At 35.0% G+C, this 23977-nt stretch overlaps 1 protein-coding gene and 1 long non-coding RNA gene across 4 annotated transcripts; one reads left to right on the forward strand and one right to left on the reverse strand.

The window, feature by feature from the left end:
• Nucleotides 1–330: 330 nt before the first annotated feature.
• Nucleotides 331–7528, reverse strand: LOC100368769 (cyclic GMP-AMP synthase-like). Its single transcript, XM_078007042.2, has 2 exons — nucleotides 7475–7528; nucleotides 331–3842 (listed from the first exon to the last, which is right to left on the reverse strand). Exon 2 carries the CDS (start codon nucleotides 3803–3805, stop codon nucleotides 2705–2707), a length of 1101 nt encoding a protein of 366 aa, XP_077863168.1. The 5' UTR covers nucleotides 3806–3842; nucleotides 7475–7528; the 3' UTR covers nucleotides 331–2704.
• Nucleotides 7529–7751: 223 nt separating this feature from the next.
• LOC144342287 (uncharacterized) lies at nucleotides 7752–23409 on the forward strand. 3 transcript variants are annotated; one of them, XR_014930886.1, is made up of 6 exons: nucleotides 7752–7845; nucleotides 12950–13014; nucleotides 20953–21079; nucleotides 22006–22064; nucleotides 22825–22960; nucleotides 23059–23409. It is a non-coding gene; the product is annotated as an uncharacterized LOC144342287 (long non-coding RNA). The 3 variants fall into 3 exon arrangements; XR_014930885.1 differs by lacking the exon at nucleotides 12950–13014; XR_014930884.1 differs by lacking the exons at nucleotides 12950–13014; nucleotides 20953–21079.
• Nucleotides 23410–23977: the final 568 nt, after the last annotated feature.

The following is a 23977-nucleotide window of genomic DNA, read 5'->3' on the forward strand; positions in this document are numbered from 1 at the left end:
CTGATGGAAATCACAAGTATGAGGTTTGAACTTGGTGCGACTTGCAACATTACCACCGGTTACTCCTTCGATACCTTCCAATCACATTAAAATATACCTAATTAAAGCTTGGTAAACTTCAGTTTGCACTCATTGATCTGAGCAACAGTAGAAGTCGCCATCTTTGTTTACTAGTACTATGCGACATAATATATCTCGCGCATGTGTGGCGCGACGACTACGTATATAAATACGACTATATTTCTCGCCCTAAAATGTCTTTTTTTTGAAAATTTAAGCCGAAAAAGTGTATAAGTAAATAACAAAAAAAATTACAAAATTATGCAAATGTTTAGGTTCAGCAAAGTAAGTTTATTCTTACAAGAACAGTTTAAACAAAGAATGCTTAAATTTTATATGAATGTATGAGCAAGGGTATTTTGTTTGGTGTGGTATACCAGGCCTGGTAAGCTGAAAACAATTCGCTTAATTTATGTTATGTGTAGAATGTTCCATCAAATGGCGAGGCGTGTGTTCAATGATGGAATTACCTCTCCGTCTTCCGCAAGTTAGCGTGACCCAGCACTCTGAAACGAGACTATACATGCCAATTTGAAGTCACCTGTATGCAGACTGATATTTGACGTCATTCGCGTTTTATTTCTGCGAAAAAAATTAACCTAAGTTTCCGATCTCCTATGAGTGACCAAAACACATGCATATACTGGAAAAATTAACTATATAGTTGACTTTATGGAAACAGAATTACTGTAGTTGTTCGTTTTTTGTTTTTGTTTTTGTGTGTGTGTGAAAATGAATGATACAAACATAAATTATGACTACCGTAGTTTATTGTAGCATTGAACACACCGTAACGATACAAGAATCCTGCATTATGACTGTAATAGTCCTTCTAAATATTTCATAACATATGTGTCCCAAGGATGTAAAAATATGATTATATGAATAAATTGACATATGATAAACTAGAGTTAACCCCATTCATGTGACCCCGTCAAAATACAAGACCCTACTCCTAATATGTACACTCTATACTCTTGTTATCCCAGCTTATTCCGACAACCAGTAAGTCTAGGAAACAATTGACGGAAACATAAATTTAGTAAGGAAAGGGCTGCAGCTGATGGTGGGGGGGGGGGGGGGTAACTAGTAAAAACAATACCAACTGATATACCTCATATCTAAAGGGTCTATGAATTAAGTTTCAAAATGGGGCAAGGGGTCTCCTTTTTACATAGGTCGAGGGGTTCCTTTTAGACAAAATCAAAGAGGTTGTATTTTTATCCTGTGTTCATATACTAGTAATGTCTAATATATGACAATGATAGGTCAATTTTACCATGATTTCAGCTGCAAGAAAATGTTTATACTACTTCAAAGAGTGAGGTTTTCTTGAGAGTTTCTTTCAAGGGGTGAGTTTTCTTGGAAAGGGTTGCTTAAAGGGATGGGGGTTTTGAGCAATTTAGCCTCCAATATCATGGGTTTCACTAAAAATAATTCAAGTGTTCTTCACACAGCTCTGCTACATCATTCCCTGACCACGTGAAGCACTAATTAACTTTCATTGGACGTTATGCTACACATATCGTATCATATTTCAGATAGTGGTGTCATCATCTGGTTCGAAACTTCACCGTGTTGCACTCGTCATCATCACAAGATGGCGACGTAGCAGAGAATTAATATAGGTAATTGTACGGGTTCGAGTAGATTTACAATTCTAAACTTCACTGTTGTGGGTAGAATGTTGTAAACTTCACGAGGCCGAAGGGGTTCTACCCACAACAGTGAAGTTTAGAATTGTAAACCTACGAGAACGTCTTTTTTGTTGTACGAGAAGTTTTTTGTAATATGCACAAGAATTGCGAGCTTGAAATGCTGACTCTTTTGTTATTTGTTAAAGTATAACTGATTAAATTTTATGTTGTTTCGAGGTTACAGCAGCCACTTCGATGAGCAACTTATCAAAGAACGCACCGGGCACCGCTCTGATGGTGGTCTGCGCACAAACAAGCGAACCAGCACTTCCCTGCAGAAAACAGTGTCTGATGTTCTGCGACCGCCAAATCCAGTGGTTGAACTTGGCGTCAAGGACCAAAAAGAACGCGTGTCATCACCTCATCGTACGCAACCAATAGCGACCACCATTCAAAGTGAATCTAGAGTTTCCTTTCAAAGCGTTTCTATTCAAAATCAACATGGCGATAAAAAAGTAAATATTGTGTTGTAATTTTGTACTGATGAATTCATTAAAAGCAGGTGCTTTAAAGCACCTTCTATCTGTCTTGAATATTTTATTGAGTGACGTGGTGTTACGTATCATATGTAAATTAGTAAACCTTCACGGTTACATTGATATTCAAATTAGTAAACCTTACAGTTTTATTCATATGTTAAATGAGTCTATTCATAAAACTGTAAGATTCACTAATTTGAATATCAATGTAACCGCGAAGGTTTACTAATCTGCATAAGAACCAATAGATGTTACAATAATAAATGAACGCTGAGAACAATGGTACACGTGACCTAGAGTGGTATAAATTGGAAAACGTCGCCCACATTTACCCGGAGAGCCTTGCGTTGACCTAACGTGCACCTACAGCTAATGAAAACAATATTATAAATGTGGAGTAATAATGAGTACTCATAAAAACAATTCATTTTTCTACCACCACTTAGCCTTGTAGTCGAGTATATAAGCTCACTTGTTTTTGATTTCCGTTGGCGAAAGAAGTTTACTTCTTTCCAATGGGCTATTCTGAAGTCGACTTAGTCTGCCGTGAATATTATCCAATGTCGAATTCTTGTATCCCTCCATCAGGTTTAATTCAGGAACGAAATAATGAGGAAGGCTTTTTTCCCGTGAATACTTTGCCAGACTTCCCAGCATTCCCAAAAATCGTTGATCGAGCTTATTTTTGTCCCAGTCTTTCACAATATCGCATTCGTGAAGAAGCGCCGTTTTTAAATGATATGAAGTCAAAGCTCGCAGGGTAGGGTCTTCGTTGCGAATACTTTTCAGAATTCTGCAACAGTCCTTCCTGCACCCACCGTCCCCGTCGATCTTTTTCAAAATTGCTCTCTCTGACTTGGAAAAAGACTGTCTCCATAACAACTGACTGTCGCATGGCAACGGTGTATGTATCTCCGCGTATGATTTGTACGGTTTAGCAACATAATGTGCATCCTCGCGTATTCGCAAAGTGGGCACCAAGTCAACCGAAATGTCGCATGCAAGACCAGTACTTCTGGGCGGCGTGAGGTCAACTTGTACAGCCGGTCCGTGGGCAGAAATTTTAAGCTTGATCCCATCATCTTCTTGCCCCGTGTTTGACCATTTGTGGACCATGCTGAAAAAATTTTTCTGTCTAAACTGGACACCTGACATGTAACCGTCATCAGTAACATACTTCTTGAATCTGAAGTCGTCTTTTTTGATAGGTTGCATGAGTGCATACCCGGGTACGACTGGTATGGGTTCAATGTCGCTTTTGCCATTCAACGCTACCATAACGTCGAATTCATCAGCTTGTCCAACTTTGAGTCCATCGTACGCGCTCCCCTGGTAATCGAAACTACAAAAAGCTTTGTCATTTTCTTTTAAAAATTTAAGCAAATTCTCAATTTTAGCATGAACTAAATTTCTTGCTTTTTCTTGCTCAGTTCGTGGTATGGACACTTTACTTGATGAATAACGCCTTAAAGATGTTAGTAGAGAAGCGCCCCCTGGCGACGACGAAGATTTTCCGCGGCCAGATACAGTTTTCCATCCGCCGCCTGTGTCCTTAGAACCTGCCGCCATACCCTCCTTGTCCTGTTATGGTCAATAAACGCAGTCTCTGAGAGAGAAAAACATATACAGTGGATTGAAAGAATTATATCATGAACGTATACGGCCACGTGGAGCCTGAGTGTGGGGAATAGGAGAGTCTGTGCATAAGTGTTCCAGGTTTGGGGAAGGGTCTATTTAATGTCCAAAATTGTTAACAAGTGCACATGTACAAGTTTTTGTTTATTCAGGGTACACATGGTACAGAATTTACACATGGTACAAAATACAACTGTACCATACATAATCCCTTCACTTAACCCTAAGCTTCACAAACATGTCATATGTTAATTCACAGAATGTATGATGTTATTTCTACTTTGTTGCGTTTTCATTTATTTAAATTTGAATTAAAATGCAATATAATATACACTAGTGTAAATTGTAATTTAATTGAGTTTAATCAAACTTCAATTAAATCGCAACCGTGTATCTAAACATAACGCAACTACATTAAAAGTTAATTCAACTATATTAAAACTTAATCGGATAGATTCCTCGGAACATATAGCAATACAAGTATGTGTGCTTATCTTGGAGTTAACTAATGATACACTGAGTAAGTGTTACTTTATTGTTATTCATAACAACAGGTGAACAGCTTAAAAACACGAATTTCAAAATGCACCTTTTTCTTTGAAATCAAAAATTGGCTCTAATCATAATTCCAACAATACACATTTTCTCTCGCATTTTGATGAACTTGTCAGACAATGTATGTGCTTTGGGTGCCAAGCAAAGCCTGAGGACATTCACGAATGTACAACATTCCTACTCGGGATCAACATTCCCCGTGTTTAGCCAGCTTCCTATTTCTGGTAGCAAAAATATATATTTATTTGTGTAGACATAAAAAACAAAAACCGGAGTTCATGGCATACAAAATATATGTAAACTATTTTCTAGAAGTATTTCTTTGCTGTCCGACGGAATTGTCTGACTTCTCATAATTAATAAAAAATAAAACATTTTTTTGAATAATGTTTCCCTCTGTTTCGCAATATGCAGATTAAATGCATTTTGTATTGTACAAACCAGGTAAGATGTTGTTAATTTCAGTGGGAACTGAAATAAAATTAATTAAGTCACCAAGTCCCTCAGGGGGTTTGTAGATTTCTGTCAGGCGTCTTTCAAAATACATCCATAATAGGAATTTATAATGAGCTTGATAGGTACCCCTTAATGTATTCATTAAAAAGAGTATCACATATTTTAAAGACTCTACAAACTCACTGTTAATAGAAGCTTTTATGGTTAATATTATAAATACATTAGCAGCCAATGATATCAGAAAGTAACTGATTTGCTGAATAGCACCAAGAAAAGCCACTCAGAACATTTGAACCAACAATCTTGTAAGCCTGTCTTACAAACTAGAAAAATACAGATTTACGGGTCTGTCTCTCCAAATTTTGACTGAGTGACCACACTTGAAAAATTGGAAGTTTGGAGTCACAAAAGAATCTCTCTGAATGTCAGAATCTGTGACGTGTCAGGCGGAAGTTGAAACCCATTTGCTCACCCATCAAATGCAATAAAAACCAGGATCTCAGAAAAGAACTATTCAGTCAAGTGTGTGTGTGTGTGTGTGGTGTGTGTGTGTGTGTGTGTGTGTGTGTGTGTGTGTGTGTGTGTGTGTGTGTGTGTGTGTGTGTGTTGCGAGGACAGAAATACAGATGTATACCAACTTCCGAGGACATACACTATACAGGACGTTTTTATAGTCATCAGAAAACATAATTTATATTGAAAGGTAATTCAACTTAAACATACGTTTTGCCTAGCTTATGGCTAGTAAAAGATTATAGGGTACAGTTTATATTAAATGTAATACACCAGTACCATACATACCCCTTTACTACCTTAAAACCATGGAGCACTAGTTCACGCGAATAGGCATTCATCTAATTACCTCAACCTTCTTGTGAAAGAGGTATATCATACAAAACAACAAAGTAGTACATAGTTTAAATGAGTCGATATTACAGATTGTACATTTGAAATATGTGTAAAGCAATGTGGAGAGTCAAGATTGAAGAAGATTTTGACCTCTAGTTGGCTCCGTTTGACCTCTGGGAGACCGCTACGTTCTTCGAGCGGTCTGCGTGACCTCGGTTGATTTCTAATTGACCCAGTTTTAACATAATTGCAAGATAAATTTATTCTCAAGTATGGATAAGAATTGTGCCTTTATTATGTAATTATGTAATACCCACAATTATATTATAATTATTGAATACAAAAATGTTATGTTTTATGTGAATGTTCCTCGATCATGAGAAAGCCATTGTAAAATATTACACGACAATATGGCCATAATTACTACGCAAAGTGTTTACTCAAATGACAATAGTAGAGTTGCTTGCAATAAACATAATTTATCGCCTAAAAGAAAGTCTGTTGACAGGCTGAAAACTCACAACATAATGCATGACAAGTAAGTCCATATTGTTCTGTGCAACAAATATTTTGAATACTAATTTTGGCTATGTTTTATCCTGTGGTTTTATTGTCGTAATCGTATCACACCCTCTCTACCACCACACACATATTCTATAGGTCAATGACACCGGACGTCAACAATGTCATATTCTCGCATTATGATAAAGGGATAAAGGGTGTGTTTTCAAGTAAAATGGCATGCTGGTTCCTGGAGCCTCTCTGTGTGATGTTCGGTAATCATTGTGACATGAAATAGATATGTGTGACCGATGTACCCCCCCCCCCGGGGGGAGTTGATACATACGATGGGTAGGGAGTGCCCTGAGTGCTCAAAAGTGTGACCATTTTTATACCTGGATAGTACCATTCTGTCATCACTGTTTATTCCAAATAAGTTTTACTGAGGAATGTGCGCCATCTTCTATTCCGTGTTAAATCTCCGTTTAAATGTTGATTGCCTTGTTTAATTTCCGGGTTGATGTATATATGGATCTGAGGCCGGGATCTGAGATGAAGATGGTCGCTCATATACGGACCCATAAGTATACCAAATCGGAAAAATATTACCGATGTTTATACCTATCTTGACCAGAAATAAGACCGATACTTATACCTAAAATCCAAAAAACGAGACCCATTGCAGGGGCACGTTCCTATTAGACAAGTTCTATGTCCCCCCTCCCGGTGTACCCGACTCCATGACTTAAATACGTGGCGTCATGAATTTATTGATATGCCGGCGCCATATTGGAATGATAATGACGTGGTGATCAGTAGTTATGAATCATGGTTAGACATATTCAAATTATTAAATTCTTCGGGTACCACGAATGAGAGTATTTTTCATATATCAACTATAAAAAATAAGAACATTATTTAAATTGATAGAAACGGAGTAAATTGTTATTCGAAACTCATTTTTGCACAATGACAACACATCTCGTAATTAGATCACGTGATTCCCCATCAATCGTTGCACAGCGTTGTTTACGGTATTTAGAGGTGTTTTCTTGGAAAACGAACACTCAAACCAGGCAGAAATACATAGTCATACGTCATATACGTAAACTCCTGTGATATTATGTGTTATTGTTAGGCTCAGGTGTTCAATTGTGTCAGAATTATTAAATATAATTGGAACAACGTTAACAAAACTGGACAATAACTCGTTGTTCAATACATTACACATACACTACTCACCTATCGATGCTTAGCCACGTATGTTAAGACTTCAAACGTGTCCTTGACTTCAAAAGTGTCCCCCTATTTTCTGTTGAAATTGATTGCCGCACAATCTAAGAATACTTGTATTTATATTTTAGTATAAAGTTGTTAATATTTATATTGTGCACAATACCAATCTGTTTTGCGGTTCTTTAGTGATAATGCCCTCACTTTAATCGTTGTTTTAACTTTCAATATCATTTTATCATCCGACACTGGTGCGAAATTCACGTCGCAATTTTTCACTAGCTTAGGGGGGCATGGAGAAGACATTATGGGATATTTCTAGTTCGTAGTATGGCCGTTTTTCAGAGTGTCGCTGCATGACTATATTTCATTCACTGACGGTAAGTTGTGTCATTTAATCGTATTATTTGACAATAGGGTTGATACTAGAAACCGTGTACACTCGTATGTCAGCGATTGTGCTGTATACCGTATTGTCTATGCTCAACTTAAGTACGTGTGATACCGGTAATCGGGGACTGGTGGTAACGGCTCAGAGATCAAACGCCTGTGATAGACTTTACAATATGACACATCAGCATTAATCCTTACCACAACGAAGAGTTTCTGATTTATTCATTACCATAAATTTCGTATAATAAATAAACCAGTAATAATTATCGAAAATTGTTTTTTGGAAAAGGAGTTTGGAGCTATCCGGCTATCAACTGGCAACATCAAGTCTAGTCGCCAATTTTTGGATCTGGTCAATTTACTTGTCACTTTGCTGTACGACAATGTTTTGTGTTGATCCTTCGTCCACAACTATGTCCACACCTCATCATCTCATTGGTCCTTGTTTGAATAAAGTCAGAAAACGCTGAAATACAAATAAAATATATGCGTGCTTTGTTGACCTAAAAAAGGCCTTCGACAGTGTCTGGGTTGTATATTAAATTGTTAAAACTTGGAATATCGGGTAAAATCTATAAAATTATAAAAAATATGTATAGTAAGGTAAAATATAAAGTTAAGAGCAAAGAAGGATTAACTGAACACTTCACTTCAAGGGTGGGAGTAAAACAGGGCTGTAATTTAAGCCCAACCCTATTCAACATCTTCATAAACGATTTACCTGATGTCCTTAATAAACCTAGATGTGACCCACCCAAACTACAAAACACACCTATTAACTGTATAATGTATGCTGACGATCTTGTAATACTTTCTGAATCAAAAACAGGATTACAAACTTGCCTTGATAATTTATCGATATACACTAAAAAATGGCATCTGTTAACACGGAAAAGACAAAAACTATGATCTTTAACAGATCAAACAGACTTCTAGAGAATGATATTTTCTTCTTTGAAGGTTGTGAGTTGATTACTGTAAAATCAACCAATTACCTAGGATTAATAATAAGCGCTAATGGAAAATTCAAGGAAGGCCTAAAAAGCATAAAAAGAAAAGCTTTAAAGGCCTCATTTTCCTTAAAGGGAAAAACAGGCAAAAATCTAAGTATACCACTGTCACTCTCTCTGTTTGATAAACTAATCAGACCAATTCTCATATATGGTAGTGATGTATGGGGAGATGAAATTTCACTAAAATCACCAATTGAAGATGTACATATAAATTATCTTCGTTTTCTTTTGGGTACATCCAAAAACACTACAACAATGGGTTTATACGGCGAACTTGGACGTTACCCATTGGAGACTTTTATCAAAAAACAAATGATAAAATATTTTAATCGTATAAAGAACTCGTCAAATCCATTACTAAAACTAGCTTTCCAAGAAAATAAAGAAATTAATAGTAAATGGTACACCAATATAGATTCCCTTTTAAATAACATCAACCATTCTTACCTGATCGACAACGATGAAACTCTAACTGCAAGGCAATTAGGACAAATCAACAAAAATATACAAACATCATTCATATCAACTTGGAAAAGTGAATTACATAATGACAATCGATCAAAACAAAATGAAAAAAATAAATTAAGAACATACAGAGAATTAAAAAACAATTTTGCTTTCGAAACATACCTTGTTACCCTGAAAAACATTGATATGCGCGAAAATTTAACTAAATTCCGCCTCAGTGACCATAACTTGAAAATTGAGACTGGCAGACACAAAAGAATACCCCTTGCTAATAGATTATGCAACCTTTGTGATAAAAATGAAGTAGAAGATGAGTATCACCTCATGATGTCATGTAAAAGATATACCCCCGAAAGAAATGTCCTATTCGAAATAGCAAAAACCAAAATCCAAAACTTTAAAAATTTGCCGCTAAAGACTCAATTCATAGCCTTGCTAAACAACAGTGGCCTAACACTCCCCGTAGCAAGGTACCTAAAGAAGTGTTTTGAAATAAGACAGCAACCTCAGTGACAACCTCCTCTCACTATTTGAGTTTTGCATTTTGGTTTTCTATCTATCGTAGTATCATAATTTTATACTAGCTACTGTAAAATGACTAATTTTCCCTGGGTTTAAATTTCACTGATTTGCCATTTCAGGCATATTCAGTGGGTTTTAAATTCACGGTTTTGTCATTTAGATAATGTGTTCTATGCTAAATTTTACATATTCACTGTGTTTTAATTTAGCGCATTTTTCCAGTCAGCGAAATAAGCTAAATTAAAACCCAGTGAATAATTACCCCCTTTACAGTATTATCTGTAATGTATTAGCTTAGATTGTTTTTTTTTGTTTTTTTATTATCTATTTTCTGTTTTGTAACCTTTTATTCCTTTTTAAACTTTTGTAACCATTGCCAATCCCTCCGGGGAATGTGTAAGTGTTAATAAAAAAAAATAAATAAATAAATATAAATTTCACTTCCGTGCACTTCTGTGTCCTGTCCGTCAATCTGTCAGCTTACAGCTACCGCTATATCTCAAACTTCATACATGCAATAATACAGTGACTTCATATATATTTTGGGATGTATAATCATAATCTAAATTACGATGGCAACCATTTTAATGCCAAAAATTCATTAAAATCAAGCATGTCTGTCATTTCGGAACCAGATCTATAAAAATAAAACACACATTTTATATAATGGGGATATTCATGCACATTCTTTTGTTTCTTGAATCAGTTTTAATATGACAGTTTGGTGGCTGTTCCAGAGCTACATGTACCCCGGTATATCTCTGACATGCCTCGAGCAATCATATTTCAAGCTTCACATCCACATATAAAACATGTTGCACATCATGTACACATGCACTTCTACATGTATGTGTACTTAGATTGAAAATAGGCAGAGACTACCTATTTTGTTTGTTTGTTATGGGATATTTATTTTATTTTATGTTGTGCATTTCTCTAATGATTGTTATATCTTTATGATTAAAAAAAAAATTCTGTATATGGCATTTTGCAAGTCAAGAAAAAAAGATTTTGCACATGTAATATGAATCATGATAAAATAGTGTTTTTTTATTTTGATGCATTTTGAAAATTGTAATTTATTCCAGCATTTGGTTGCACCAAATTTAACAATAATATTGTGAAGCAATAGATGTTTTTGCGGTCACCCTGCTTTATGTGTGTATGTTTGTCCCACCATTATCTTGAGAACCAATTTTTGCATTTCATTGAAATTTGGTACATAGATGCTCTGGGACAACACAACACAAATAATTTGATTAAAGTAATGCTCATTAGTTACCTCATTTGCAAAGGTGATCTTCATATCTCAATAAAATCTGATTTTAATTAAACTTGTTGGAATTAATCAAACTACTAACCTCAATAAGAAATAAATGCTCTCAGCACACAGAAAATCTTCCTTAGCGTTCTTTGATTTTTAACTATGTAGTTATTAAATAACAGTTCATACAATTATCTAAACTGGCTTGAAATTGCTCTGCTAATTAATACTCATAATAATAGGTCCAGAAAACGGGCTGATTTTTACTCACTTGGTAATTTGATGTTTAAGTACTCATATTAATTAAGTGTCCAATTTTCAGGTGGTTTATGTACTTGTAATTCTCTGTATGAATACCGGTATATGTAGTGAAATTTTAAAGTTGAATCATCTATGGCGAGAGAAATAGAAGAACAAAAGCTTGTTGTACAATTAAATGTTTGCTTTATTCATTGATCGATTTAATTCTCAGACAATTCTTTACACACATGTAAAACGGAATAATTTTACACCAGTGAGTTTTTATGGTATTCAGTGCATTGCACTTGCATGGCTTCTCCTGCCGTTTAGTGGTGCAGTTTCACTTCGGCAGAAGTTGGAAAAACAGACTGTAGCCGGACTCAGAATCTTTTATTGAATTATTAGTCCCCATTCGGATAAAGTCCGAATACAGGGACTTATAATTCGGTCTCCGTCCGTCTGTCCGTCTGTTCAGAGTCGTATTTCAGAATCCTTTGAACTGATTTTGTTCATTCTTTGCATGTGTCTAGTACTTTATGTGGGACATATGCACATGCAGTGGTTTAGCAATTCGATGAAAAATGGCCAACTGGCAGCCATCTTGATTTTTTGAAAATGTTGTATTTTGGACATGCTTTGTCAGTTTTCATTCAAATTTGGTACATAGATTATACATGTTGAGACACATGTCCTCTGACCGTCTGTGCATCCGTTCGTCCGTCTGTGCGTCGTCCGTCCGAGGTCATATTTCAGAATCTTTGGACCGATTCTGTTCATTCTTTGCATGCCTCGTACTTTATTTGGGACATACATGTATGCACATTTAAACATTTAGCGATACGATTCAAAATGGACATGATTTGGCATATACTTTATACATGTAAAGATACATGTCCATGACAATTTGTTTCAAAATCGGATCAAGGATGGCTGATTGACAGCCATCTGACTTTTTGGCCTTACTACTATATTTCCAAGATTTATGTACCATTTTCATTCGTAATTGGCACATACATCAGACATGTCACTTTGTTTCATAATCTGATCAAAGATGGCCGAATAACGGCTGTTTTTATTTGCGGCCATATTACTATATCTCTGTCACCCATGTAGCATTTTCATTGATATTTAGCATGTCATGAATGGATACATGTACATGTCAATTCAATTTGCAATTTGATCAAATTTGGCTGACTGTTTGAAATGTGATAACTGGGACATGCTTTCACTTGTGATCTATGTTTTTCTTTGCTATGTCTTAAACCGGAGGGGTCATCACACAACACATTTTCGAATTTGATGTAAATAAACAATCTGTTGTATTCGCCACTTGGGACTGAAGTTTCAAGGATATGCTCACGACAACCCCTCCACTTTAATATGACGAGCACAAAGAGAACTTTCAAAAATTTAACAAGGACTGTGTCATTTTCAATGACTTGTTGATTAAATAATTTATTATATTATTTTATTCCACAAATGTCCATTCCAGCATCTCTAGTGGGAACACATTTTTTGTTCTTGCCTGGTAATTTTGTTAAAAAGACTAATATTGTGTATTTTCAAAAATGACTCCTTTTGTAGCTTTTTTTGCGAGACCAAATAATCAGTATGTTCGACAGCCTGATGTTAAAGATTCTGATGAAGAAGTAAGTTGTCTGAACAATTTATCTTTCGTAACTACATGTGTAAATTAACTTTTAGTTTAATTAGCACATTCTCAATGAAAATATATACGTGTAGATGTTTTGTTTGATTATTTTGACAGCAAGATTACCAATATCATTGCATATTTGTTTCTTTAAATTTGTTGACATATACTGTAGTTTCATTATGATTGCTTTTCGTATGATCAATCATTAGTGTGTCCATTATAGTTATTTTTCATGTATGTATGGTGGTCTAAAAACTAACTCTGCGACGCGATTGTGCGACTCTCCGAATGTCGATTATTGCACTCTGCGACAGGATCGCAGTGTCACTCTGCGAAGAGCACGATTCCTATTGGTTAGTGGGTCGAACAACTCGAATCCCAATGGTCGATGTTCACCGCTTGCCTTATAAAAAATTAAGTTTTAAATGGTAAAAATGGTATGGTAAAAAGTGTGTAAACACTATGTACCGGCGACATGCCGCACTGTTCGGTGATCGGCAAGCACATGGAGGACACATTGTGGGACCAAACAAATGACACATGGTTTACGGTGATTAGACACATCACACCGCTGGCTAGAAAAATTAAATAGTGTAACGTGCACGTTGGTTTTGACTGCCTATTTACGGTGTAACGCTATCGCCATCTTGGAGTTGTAAGGCTTAGTCCCGACGACTATGCTCATTAGTATAGGCGGCGGCTTCAAAGCGAGTGGAACGCGAAGTACTTTTCACGCGTTCTGCAATGAATGTTGTACGTCTGCTTTGACTTTGTTGAGTGCATCAAGGAAAATAATTTGCATGCAGTGAAAAAAATCATTCACGATGTGCAACGTTTTGCCACGATAGCAGTTGTTTGCAATCGTCTGCCTTCTTTTAGATCATAAACAGACTCCAAACTTGTGGTCTACGATCGATTAGCTGGTATTTTAACCACCAGAAATGAAATACTTTGTAACAATTGTGAAAAGTAAACAAAAACGGCGTTGGTTTGTGGTATGAATGAAATTATTTTTGTATCATAATTTTCGAAGTCAGTATTACTGAAAATTACCGGTATGGTTTATTTTTTTAAATGAACGCCAAATTTTGGTGGTCCATATTGATCTTAATGTAGCGGGAAGGGAAATTTTCTTTTTTTTTCTTCTTGATTTTTGAATAATTGATAAAACGGTTACTTTGTACATGTACCTTGATTCATCATCCCAGCTTTTCGAAATTTCGGAAAGACCAGTGCTCAAATGCTAACACTACTACCGTTTCGTTAATATTTGCATAATGTTTATAACATGTGTATGTATACTACTGGTAATACTCTGTTGTTGACGATTCTGATAGAACTGGTGACAAGCTTCCTGTTGTTTGAGAAATCGTTTTATTTTCTATATTTGATTTTAATAACACCATCTTACTAATGCAATGCAATGAAAAAAAGAAAGCAAAGACGCCAATGACAGACGAGGCAACGAAAAATCTGCAACTCGGGGTCATATTTACTAATTTAGACTTGCCTGCAGCCTGTTGTAATTTCGATGAAAAATTACAGGACTCTTGCGTTCACCCCTCGTTTACGCAATTTATATTTATTTTTCAAGAATTTTTCATCAGAATAGCAACAGACTGCAAGCACGTATAGATCATATTATGACCAACCTCGCGAGTGGTTCGAAAGGGGCGATTAGGCTGAAATATTTGCATCAACGCGAAAGAGTTTCAACTACTTAACCGATGACGACACCGATACGCGAGACCGTTGAGGGCCGCTGATCAGACGAGGAAGTGAGTACAGGAAATCTGTTGCTCGTCAACATCGGCCAAATAAACAAAGTCATTGTTTCCGTTTATGCAGAGAGCGTGCAACCATCTAATTTTCCGTTGACACTGCCGTTTTAGTTTTCTATCTTCAGCAGTAGTTTCAATCCATTCACACAGCTTTATGTTTTTTCTCTCTTAATATTTTTAATAAAACGATATTGATTACCTAGAAACAGTTTGACCCACTACACGTTTTATTTGGGAGTTCAAAGTGATGAATATAGTCATAACAAATTATACTTGCTAATGACAAAAAAAAGAACGTAACATCATGTGAAACATACTTCGCGCTCTACTCGCTTTAAAGCTGCCGCCTATGCTAATGAGCCTAGTTGCGGACGAAGCCTTACAACTTCAAGATGGCGTTAATGTTACCAGCTCCCAGATGTTACACCATAATAAGGCAGCCAACACCAATGTGCGTGTGTTTTGTAACCCCTTTCACTCCCTCCGAGAGATGTTATATATGTTAATTAATCATTGTTAAATACTTGCTGATTACAGAACCGTGCGGAATGTTGTCGATAAATACTTGTTTGCCGTAGTTCGCGAGCAGTCAGCGAAATAACCATTTAAAACTGAACATTTCTATGAGGCATGCTGTGCACCCTTACATCTATCGACCATTGAGATTCGCGCTTTTCGACCAACCAACCAATGGAAATCGTGCTCTTCGCAGAATGACACTGCGATCCTGCCGCAGAGTGCAATAATCAACATTCGACGAGTCGCACAATCGCGTCGCAGAGTTAGTTTTTAGACCCCCATACGTACCTCTATTTTTTAATATTTTTTTAGTTCCCGTTCGGATGAAGTCCGAAAACGGGGACTTATGTTTTGACCTCCGTGTGTCCGTTCGTGCGTGCGTGCATCTGTGCGTGCGTGCGTCTGTGCGTGCATCCGGAGCTGTATCTTAGAAATGCCTGGACCAATCACAATCAAACTTCACACATACATCAAACATAATATCATACATATGCACATCAATTTGTTTCACGATCTGATTCAAGATGGCCGAATGGCGGCCATTTTTGTGCTTGAAAATCATAAAAATCAAGCATTTCTCAGCTGTTTACAGATTTTGTTTAAACTTGATATATACATTAGACATTATGGGACTTTGATGCAAATAATTTTGTTTTTCAGATAACATTCAAAATGGCTGACTGGCGGCCATTTTGTTTTAATGAATGGGCTTCTCGACCCATATTTCCAACTTGTTTTGACTGATTATGTTCAGATTTTAAATATTCATTATACATCATGTCATAGATAGACAGATATATTGGTTTGACGATTCTATTCTAAATGGCCGAATGGTTGTCATTTTTGTGTAAAAAAAATCATCAAATATCAAGAATTTCTGGCATTTATGGATGGATTTCGTTCAAACTTGGTACATACATTAGACATTACGGGTTCCTGATGCACGTCATTTTATTTTTCAGATCAGACTCAAAATGGCTGTCCGGTGGCCATTTTGTTTTAATGAATGGGTTTCCTGACCCATATGTCTGACTTGTTTTGACTGATTATGTTCAAATTTTTAATATTCATTATACATCATGTCACAGATATACGGATATATTGGTTTGACGATCCTTTTCAAAGTGGCCTAATGGTGGCTATTTTTGTGCTAAAAAAATGTTTTATTTTTTAGATCGAATTCTGAATGGCTGACTAGTGGCCATTTTGTTTTAATGAATGGGCTTCTAGAGCCATATCTCTGACATGCTTTGACTGACTATGTTCAAATTTCATATATTCATAATGGCTGATTTTGTTTTAATTAATGCTGCTCTAGAGCAATATCTCTCAATACTCATTTGACGATCAGATACAAATGTCAATCATTTAAATGTTAAACAATCATCATATTTCTGACATGTTTATATTCCAGCTATATTACTATAAACAAAACTTTATATCTTTAATTTGATAACTAACGGGGACTGTGCCATGCATGGCTTGTTTATCTTAAGTGGAATCTTCAAAATAAGTTTCCAACACTTGAAAGTAGGCAAGCGTTTTCTAATTGATTATTTTGGTAAATGAAATTTGTAGTAAAGCCAGTAAAACAAGTTTTGAAGCAGCACAATGTTGCATCGAAATATAGCAAAACATACTTATACATTATATGAAATAAATGACAAGGTTATAATAAAGCTGCAAGCTAAAACAAAGCTGACAGGAAAAAAATAAACCTTGGTTGACACTAACATGTATAAAGTGGAAATGCTAATATAAAGAAGAAAGTATGTCAGTGGTTCTCTCTATCTGACCCAACCAGCGCAACATAATAAGGGGCAGTTGATTATTAACTGATGCAAAGCATGTAATTTGTTCATTGCTGCAGCAACCACTTCCCTCAAAATTACTGATTTTTTTTTTTTTAAACACATACAAATAGGCTGTCACTTGTTTATATTTTTGCCAACCAGCATGCAATTGTCTGATAACAAATGTCGCTTACCATGAAGTTGTCTTATTACCAGAAACACACAAATGTAATTTAATAAACAGAAGTTGTAATGCTATTATTACCTTGCCCATATCATCAAAGATGGAAGGGAAAGATATATTGAGGGGAGAATGTCTGTCGTCGATGTTGTCGTCATCGTTGTTAATAATTGTCAATGTGTGCACAATAACTTCACTAATTCTATTCCAAACTTTATTAAACTCAGTCACCTAATTCGCCAATATAAAATCTTGCCTTAGTTCAAACGACAGGATGACCTGTGTAAAAAAAATCGTGCAAAAATTGGGAAAATCTGATAAAATATTTCGACTGTTTCTACTTGACTGATCACTGGTGATACACATTCAAAGGTCACTGATCCCAGTGGGAATATGCATTGTTGTATGTGTTCAATGAAGTAAATCATTTATCTTATGAAAATTTCAATGGTAATGTACCGTAGAAACTCTAAAATTTCGACCAGTTTTAATTAGTTTTTTTTTTTTGATAGTCGAATTTTTAGACTCACAAAATCACAAAAAATTCTAAAGTTGACAAAATTTTGGAAGAAATATTGGTTGTTTTGGAATAACATGGGAAGCTTTTTGGATTTCTTAAAAAAGTGGAATAAACAACGATAGTATGGACAAATTTGTTTGCAATAACGTGCGGTACATGTTCAGCTAGGGGTCACGACCTACATGACCTAATTTACACAAGAGTGAAAAAAACAAGCACGTAGCGGCGTATAAGTAAAGTTTACTAATAAGTTATAGACCTCAGAAAAGATTACATTTTGAGTGATCAATGAAATTTGTAAATGTCCTTTTTTACAGTAGTCTTACAGTTATTGACAGAGTGCCACTGTCATTACAGTATCTGCAGTTATTGATAGTGCCACTGTCATTACAGTATCGGCAGTTATTGATAGTGCCACTGTCATTACAGTATCTGCAGTTATTGATAGTGCCACTGTCATTACAGTATCTGCAGTTATTGATAGAGTGCCACTGTCATTACAGTATTGGCAGTTATTGATAGAGTGCCACTGTCATTACAGTATCTGCAGTTATTGATAGAGTGCCACTGTCATTACAGTATCTGCAGTTATTGATAGAGTGCCACTGTCATTACAATATCTGCAGTTATTGAGTTAATAAATAAATAAAACTTTTATTGTTGGTATGAATTCATCATGATGTAAATCATTGAAAAAATGCAACTTTAGTTTATTCAATACAATAAACTTTGATTGTAACGGTATCTCTTTTTGGAGGATGTGGTGGCCCTGAAAAAGGGCCGTTTGATTTGTGCAGCAAAATATATTGCGGATGTCGGTGAACACCTTGAACCACAGTCCCTCCACAAACAGCCTGTTCGTTCTGTGTGAGGCTATTCTCACTGCCATCCAGTGCAATGGTTATGCGGATTAGCGGATGTCCGGGCGGATGTGTTTCACTCTGTCCCAACTGTGCGAGACTGGTATTACCAGACACTGTTGTTTTGAAAATCACTGCGGTGAAATTGTGATTTTTGGCGGTGTCTACATGAGGGAAAATAAACTGCGAATAGGCCTACGTCGCTTTAAAATACGCAAACCGGGAAGTCAAATAAGTGTTAAAGTTGGAAGCTTGCGAGCTTAGTTTCCAATTTATTTACTTACTCAATTTTTGTTTTATTCCATACCGAGTGTTTAAAATGCATGGGAGCTTGGCCGATGTAAAACATACTCCGGGAAATAGACACCCCGTTCAATACAGCTCCTTGCGGGGACATTCTGCTTACATTCGAGAAATTTCTGTACTCGTTCTAGTAATAATCATACTGTACTCTTTGGTCGCCCACGTCTGTAAATTTTGACTTATTTGACGGTGACACAAGTCAAGCGTCTAAGCAATCACAGAACTGGATTCAAGCAATGGGGGCTGTCCTTTGCTTTTTATGCAAATTGTTTTTCTCAACGACCGGCAAAAACGTTTTATTCTGGATCAACCTTTTTAAGAGCAAATACAGATTGTGATTGTTATTCGAATCGACTTTTTTTCAAAAGCAAATACAAATTCTGATGTTTTTTTTATTAAATAATAAATTTCATAGATATAAAAATAAATGCATGTGATTTCAATGTTATTTTAGTTCATGCAAATTACGCGGAGGCAAACCTGACCTCGCTCACACTCGACGAGTACAGAAGTACAGAAACACGTAATCTGACAGAGCTGGTGCAAATTACCAAGAGCTCCGGAATATGAAAGTTTGATCGAATTTTCAGAGTCGCTGAAGCCGACATTTCCGGGCAGGGTCGAAATTTCGGAGGACGTAAAATTACAGAAACTCGCCAAAAACACTGGCGGTCAAATTTCTAGAACGATCGAAATTTTAGAGTTTTTACGGTATCTCTCAAATCCCATGGGAATACTAGACTGGGTTTCAAAACCAACTCATGGAGAGAGTTTTTGCACAGTTTGATACACATTTGCAAACCTACCAATAAAATCTTTACAGAAAACAAGATGTCAGAAAATCAATATAAGCACTCCTATGAATTGGGTGCCAAACTTTTGATCAAGATCTGCAGTCAAAAGAAAATCTGTTAAGTCCAAAGTTATCAAAACAAAAACAACGCTAAAATACATAAAAAGCAAAAAGTTGCATCCACATTTTGAAAGAAAAATTGTACTCAAAAATATAGTTCAAGCGACAAATAATGTTTTGTTGAAATGTATAAATTTTTAAAATTAAAATTCACAGGAATTTTTTTCAGCTATTAGAACAGAATGATATAGCTTTTATAATGCTAATTTAAAAATGTACTTCAAAAACAAAGATTGCAGTGTTTGAAGATGTAGATTCTTAGGAGGTAACAGTATTGTTGATTTAGCTTTTCACTGGACACCAACCAACTGTTTGATTTGATTTACATAGAGGGTGTTTTTTTTATTTTTCAAACAATACAGTAGTTGCATATGATAAGGCAGTTCATATTTGTCTCAGTGAATCATTAATTTTTGACAGACACCTGTACAAAATACTTGGACAAAAGCCAGCTAAAATATTCTGTTATCTTGCATGTTATATGAATTTATTCGTGTCTAAATGCAGCACTTTTTTTCGGAGATGAGGCATTTGTTTTTATACTAAAATATCAGAATTTCTTTGAATAAAGCTTAAAATAATTAAACAAATTAGACATCAATGTTTTTGTAAGATATTTATATTTTAAGAGCATTCCCACTGCTGTTTCATTCCCAAAACTTGTTTTAATTCAAAATTGATTATGACAATGCATATTCATATTTAAACAAACTATGATAAAGGAATAACATTATATAGCAAAGGGTAAAGTCACCAGAGATCAACTATGTTTTTCTCTTCAGGTGCGAATACATTGTTATAGCCAACCAGTTACTGTGCACACATGCAAGCACAAAATGTAAACCAGTATGACAGCATATAACCCCCCCCCCCCATAATCAGATTGCTCTGCATCAGTTCTAATAATCAATGCCTTTAAAGTTTCTTAAATCATGTAAAAGTGATTGCTTCCAATCATGCAGATATTCATAGCAACATTCAATTTATGATTTTTTTGACATATACTCTTTCCTTTAAAAGTTGTAGTTTTGCTCAACTACTATCTCCTTCTTTTTCTATCTAGTTCTTTTTGCCAGTGTTCAAGGTCATGTTTGAAGAAAGTAAATAAAAGTGTTCTTACCAAATGAACAAAGTTTGCTGTAGAAAGAATACCATAACGAAAAACTACAACACGAAAATGCAAAGCAGTTGTAAGTTTCCATTAGAATCAATTTCAAATATCTTAATATGAATAATTAAAGCCACAAGTAGTATCATTTGGACCCAAGCTTTCAGGCATCTGTTTCATAATTAATGAGGTCACATGTTGCCATATTTTTACCTTGCTGAATACTTAAAATCTATTATTTATAATGGCATGTCAGTCTATTAAGACTGGATGGGGACTAATTCGGTGACAATGAATTGTTGTTTGTCTTTACATTAGTGCTGTGTTGAATAGTGAAGAACTGAAAGATTGAATGAATGTTCTGAGTACATATCATACAGAAAATGTACTGTTTCAGGTTTTATATGCTCTACTGTTAAAGATGCATTTTTGATACAAGTACAGTATACATATTTAAAAAGGTTGAAATATTTATAATTCAGAATATGGACAGAAGCATTCCATTGCATACTGAGTGAAAGCCGATTTCATTTTGAATTAATGCCATATAGGTATTTTATTTTCTCCATAGGAATACATACAAAATAAAAACAAATATGGGAAACATTTTGTTGCTAAATCCTTCTACAAATTACATACAAATTGCAAAACCACCTAATTAGGCACAAAGACTTTATAAAAAAGTACACTGTTCAATTCAACATATTGTAAAAGGAAACCCTTAATTTTGTATGGTTATAGCAGTTACTGCATACAAATACCAGTAAGAATATGTGACAACTGTTATGAAATATGAGTAGTAAAATTATTCTGCCTGTTACTACAATGGGGCATGTATTATGCATGATTGATTGGAAAGTGTCTTGTGTGGAAATTACAAAAAAACGTTTGAAAAGAAAATTGTATGTAGGAAGCAAGATCTATAAAGAATCTCAGAGATCTTTTTGTCAATGGTTTCTCCCCAATATGTGTATAAATATATTTGAAAAGGATATTCATTTGTTTCAGAACAACTCCTCCTTCAACTGGAGAGAAAAATATATTTTGCTGAAGAGTATGACGGAAAGGTATTTAGTTTTGTATAATATGCATCATTTATCCAATGCTAGCTTATTAACTATTATATCCAAGCATCAATGTATCATTTTGCAAGTTGATTGTAAACTTGCCAATGAAAATTGTTGATAATGTCTCCCAGTGTAAAATTGTTTTTGTCATTGCATACTCTTGTAAATGTTCACATTTGGGGTGATATGTATTTCTTTTTTTATTTGAAACTGTATTCTTGTTTGTGCTACTGCTTGTTACGTGATATATTTATGATACATGTACTGTAAAATCTGTATTAGAAGCCGCGGCTTCTATTAAAATTGGTACAAAGCAACAGAGGGGATGCGGCTTATATTAGAGCATCTACACATATGAGAAATGATGAATTTTTGGTTCTCAATTGTACAAAAAGATTGGGTGCGACTTCTATTAGGGATGCGGCTTCTAATACAGATTTTACGGTACTATTTTATTTTTCAATATTTTTGAGGTGTGTACAAGATTTTTGTGTACATCCCTCCAAATTGTAATGATGGAGGAAGTGATTGATTCACCAATGTAATGAGTTACTTTTTTATTTTAGCCCAGGTTTAGAGTAAGAAAAATGTTTATTAAGCAAAAATTTATTACATGTTGCAAGGTGTTCAATGCATGTTGATTATAATATACTTATAGCATTTATACTATACCACAGGGAAGCTTATAATACTTTCACTATGTTATTTTTCATAAAACGTACCTATGTATTTATAATAGATGTTACTGCCTTATTTACAGTTTTGCAACCAGATTTGTGCAAGATTTCTTGCTTAAAGAAGCAATAGCATTTCTAGTGGCAAGAAAGAATGGTACCGTACATCATGAAAAACAGCCAATGATCTTTGCCAGCTAACAGAGATGCTAAAAAGATAAGGTAACTACATGTAAATACAAATCTGCTTGAATTCTATTGTATCTTATACCAACACTTGAGAAAATACATTAACAAAATTATCTCTGTTTTGTCATCAGGTGGGAAAAGCCAGACTTCAATAGCTTCATCAGACATTACCACAATCCATGAAAAAATAATTGTTTTTGGGAGTGATAGAATTATTAGAAGAAAAACATAAATTATCTTTTGAGTTGTTAAATTATCAGAAATGCATTTTGAGTGGTTGAATTATAAGATTATAATTCTAGTAACTAAAGTGCAGGATTGGAAACGAAGAAGAGATTGCAACAGACATTAGCGTTACATGTACCATCCACAGAGTTTGTCAAGTTTTGAGAACAATGTATTAGTTTATTCATGCCACTGTAACAACCATGTGCTGTGAAAAAATTTTGAATAAAAGTTGTAATTTGCAATAAAAATAATAACACTTGCACTTGCTCAATCTTTATCTCATACATTTTATTGGTACCACTCATCTCATTTTGTAGGAGTTGGGTGGCCCTGAGAATGACTTCAAAAGTGTCCCTTAATAGTTTATTTTAATAATTAGCAATTATGCCGCCCTTAGTTGTTCTTAAATATGTTCATGAATATAACAAATTAATATGACATCAAAAGTGTCCCTATGTCTTCAAAAGTGTCCCTTAATATTTATAATTTAATAGTTTGCATTTATGTCACCATTACTTGTTCATGAATGTAACAAATTAATATGACATCAAAAGTGTCCCCATGTCTTCAAAAGTGTCCCTTAATATTTTTAATTTATTAATTTGCATTTATGTCACCATTACTTGTTCATGAATATAACAAATTAATATGACCTCAAAAGTGTCCCCATGTCTTCAAAAGTGTCTTTTAATATTTTTAATTTAATAATTTGCATTTATGTCACTATTACTTGTTCATGAATATAACAAATTAATATGACATCAAAAGTGTCCCCATGTCTTCAAAAGTGTCCCTTAATATTTATAATTTAATAGTTTGCAT

This window comes from Saccoglossus kowalevskii, chromosome 11 (genome assembly GCF_978046115.1).
Source record: "Saccoglossus kowalevskii chromosome 11, keSacKowa6.1, whole genome shotgun sequence".
NCBI classification, from domain to species: Eukaryota; Metazoa; Hemichordata; class Enteropneusta; family Harrimaniidae; genus Saccoglossus; species Saccoglossus kowalevskii.

Bases quoted from the DNA above. Each gene is read 5' to 3' on its own strand.
- LOC100368769 (XM_078007042.2), bottom strand. From the start codon at position 3,805: ATGGCGGCAGGTTCTAAGGACACAGGCGGCGGATGGAAAACTGTATCT.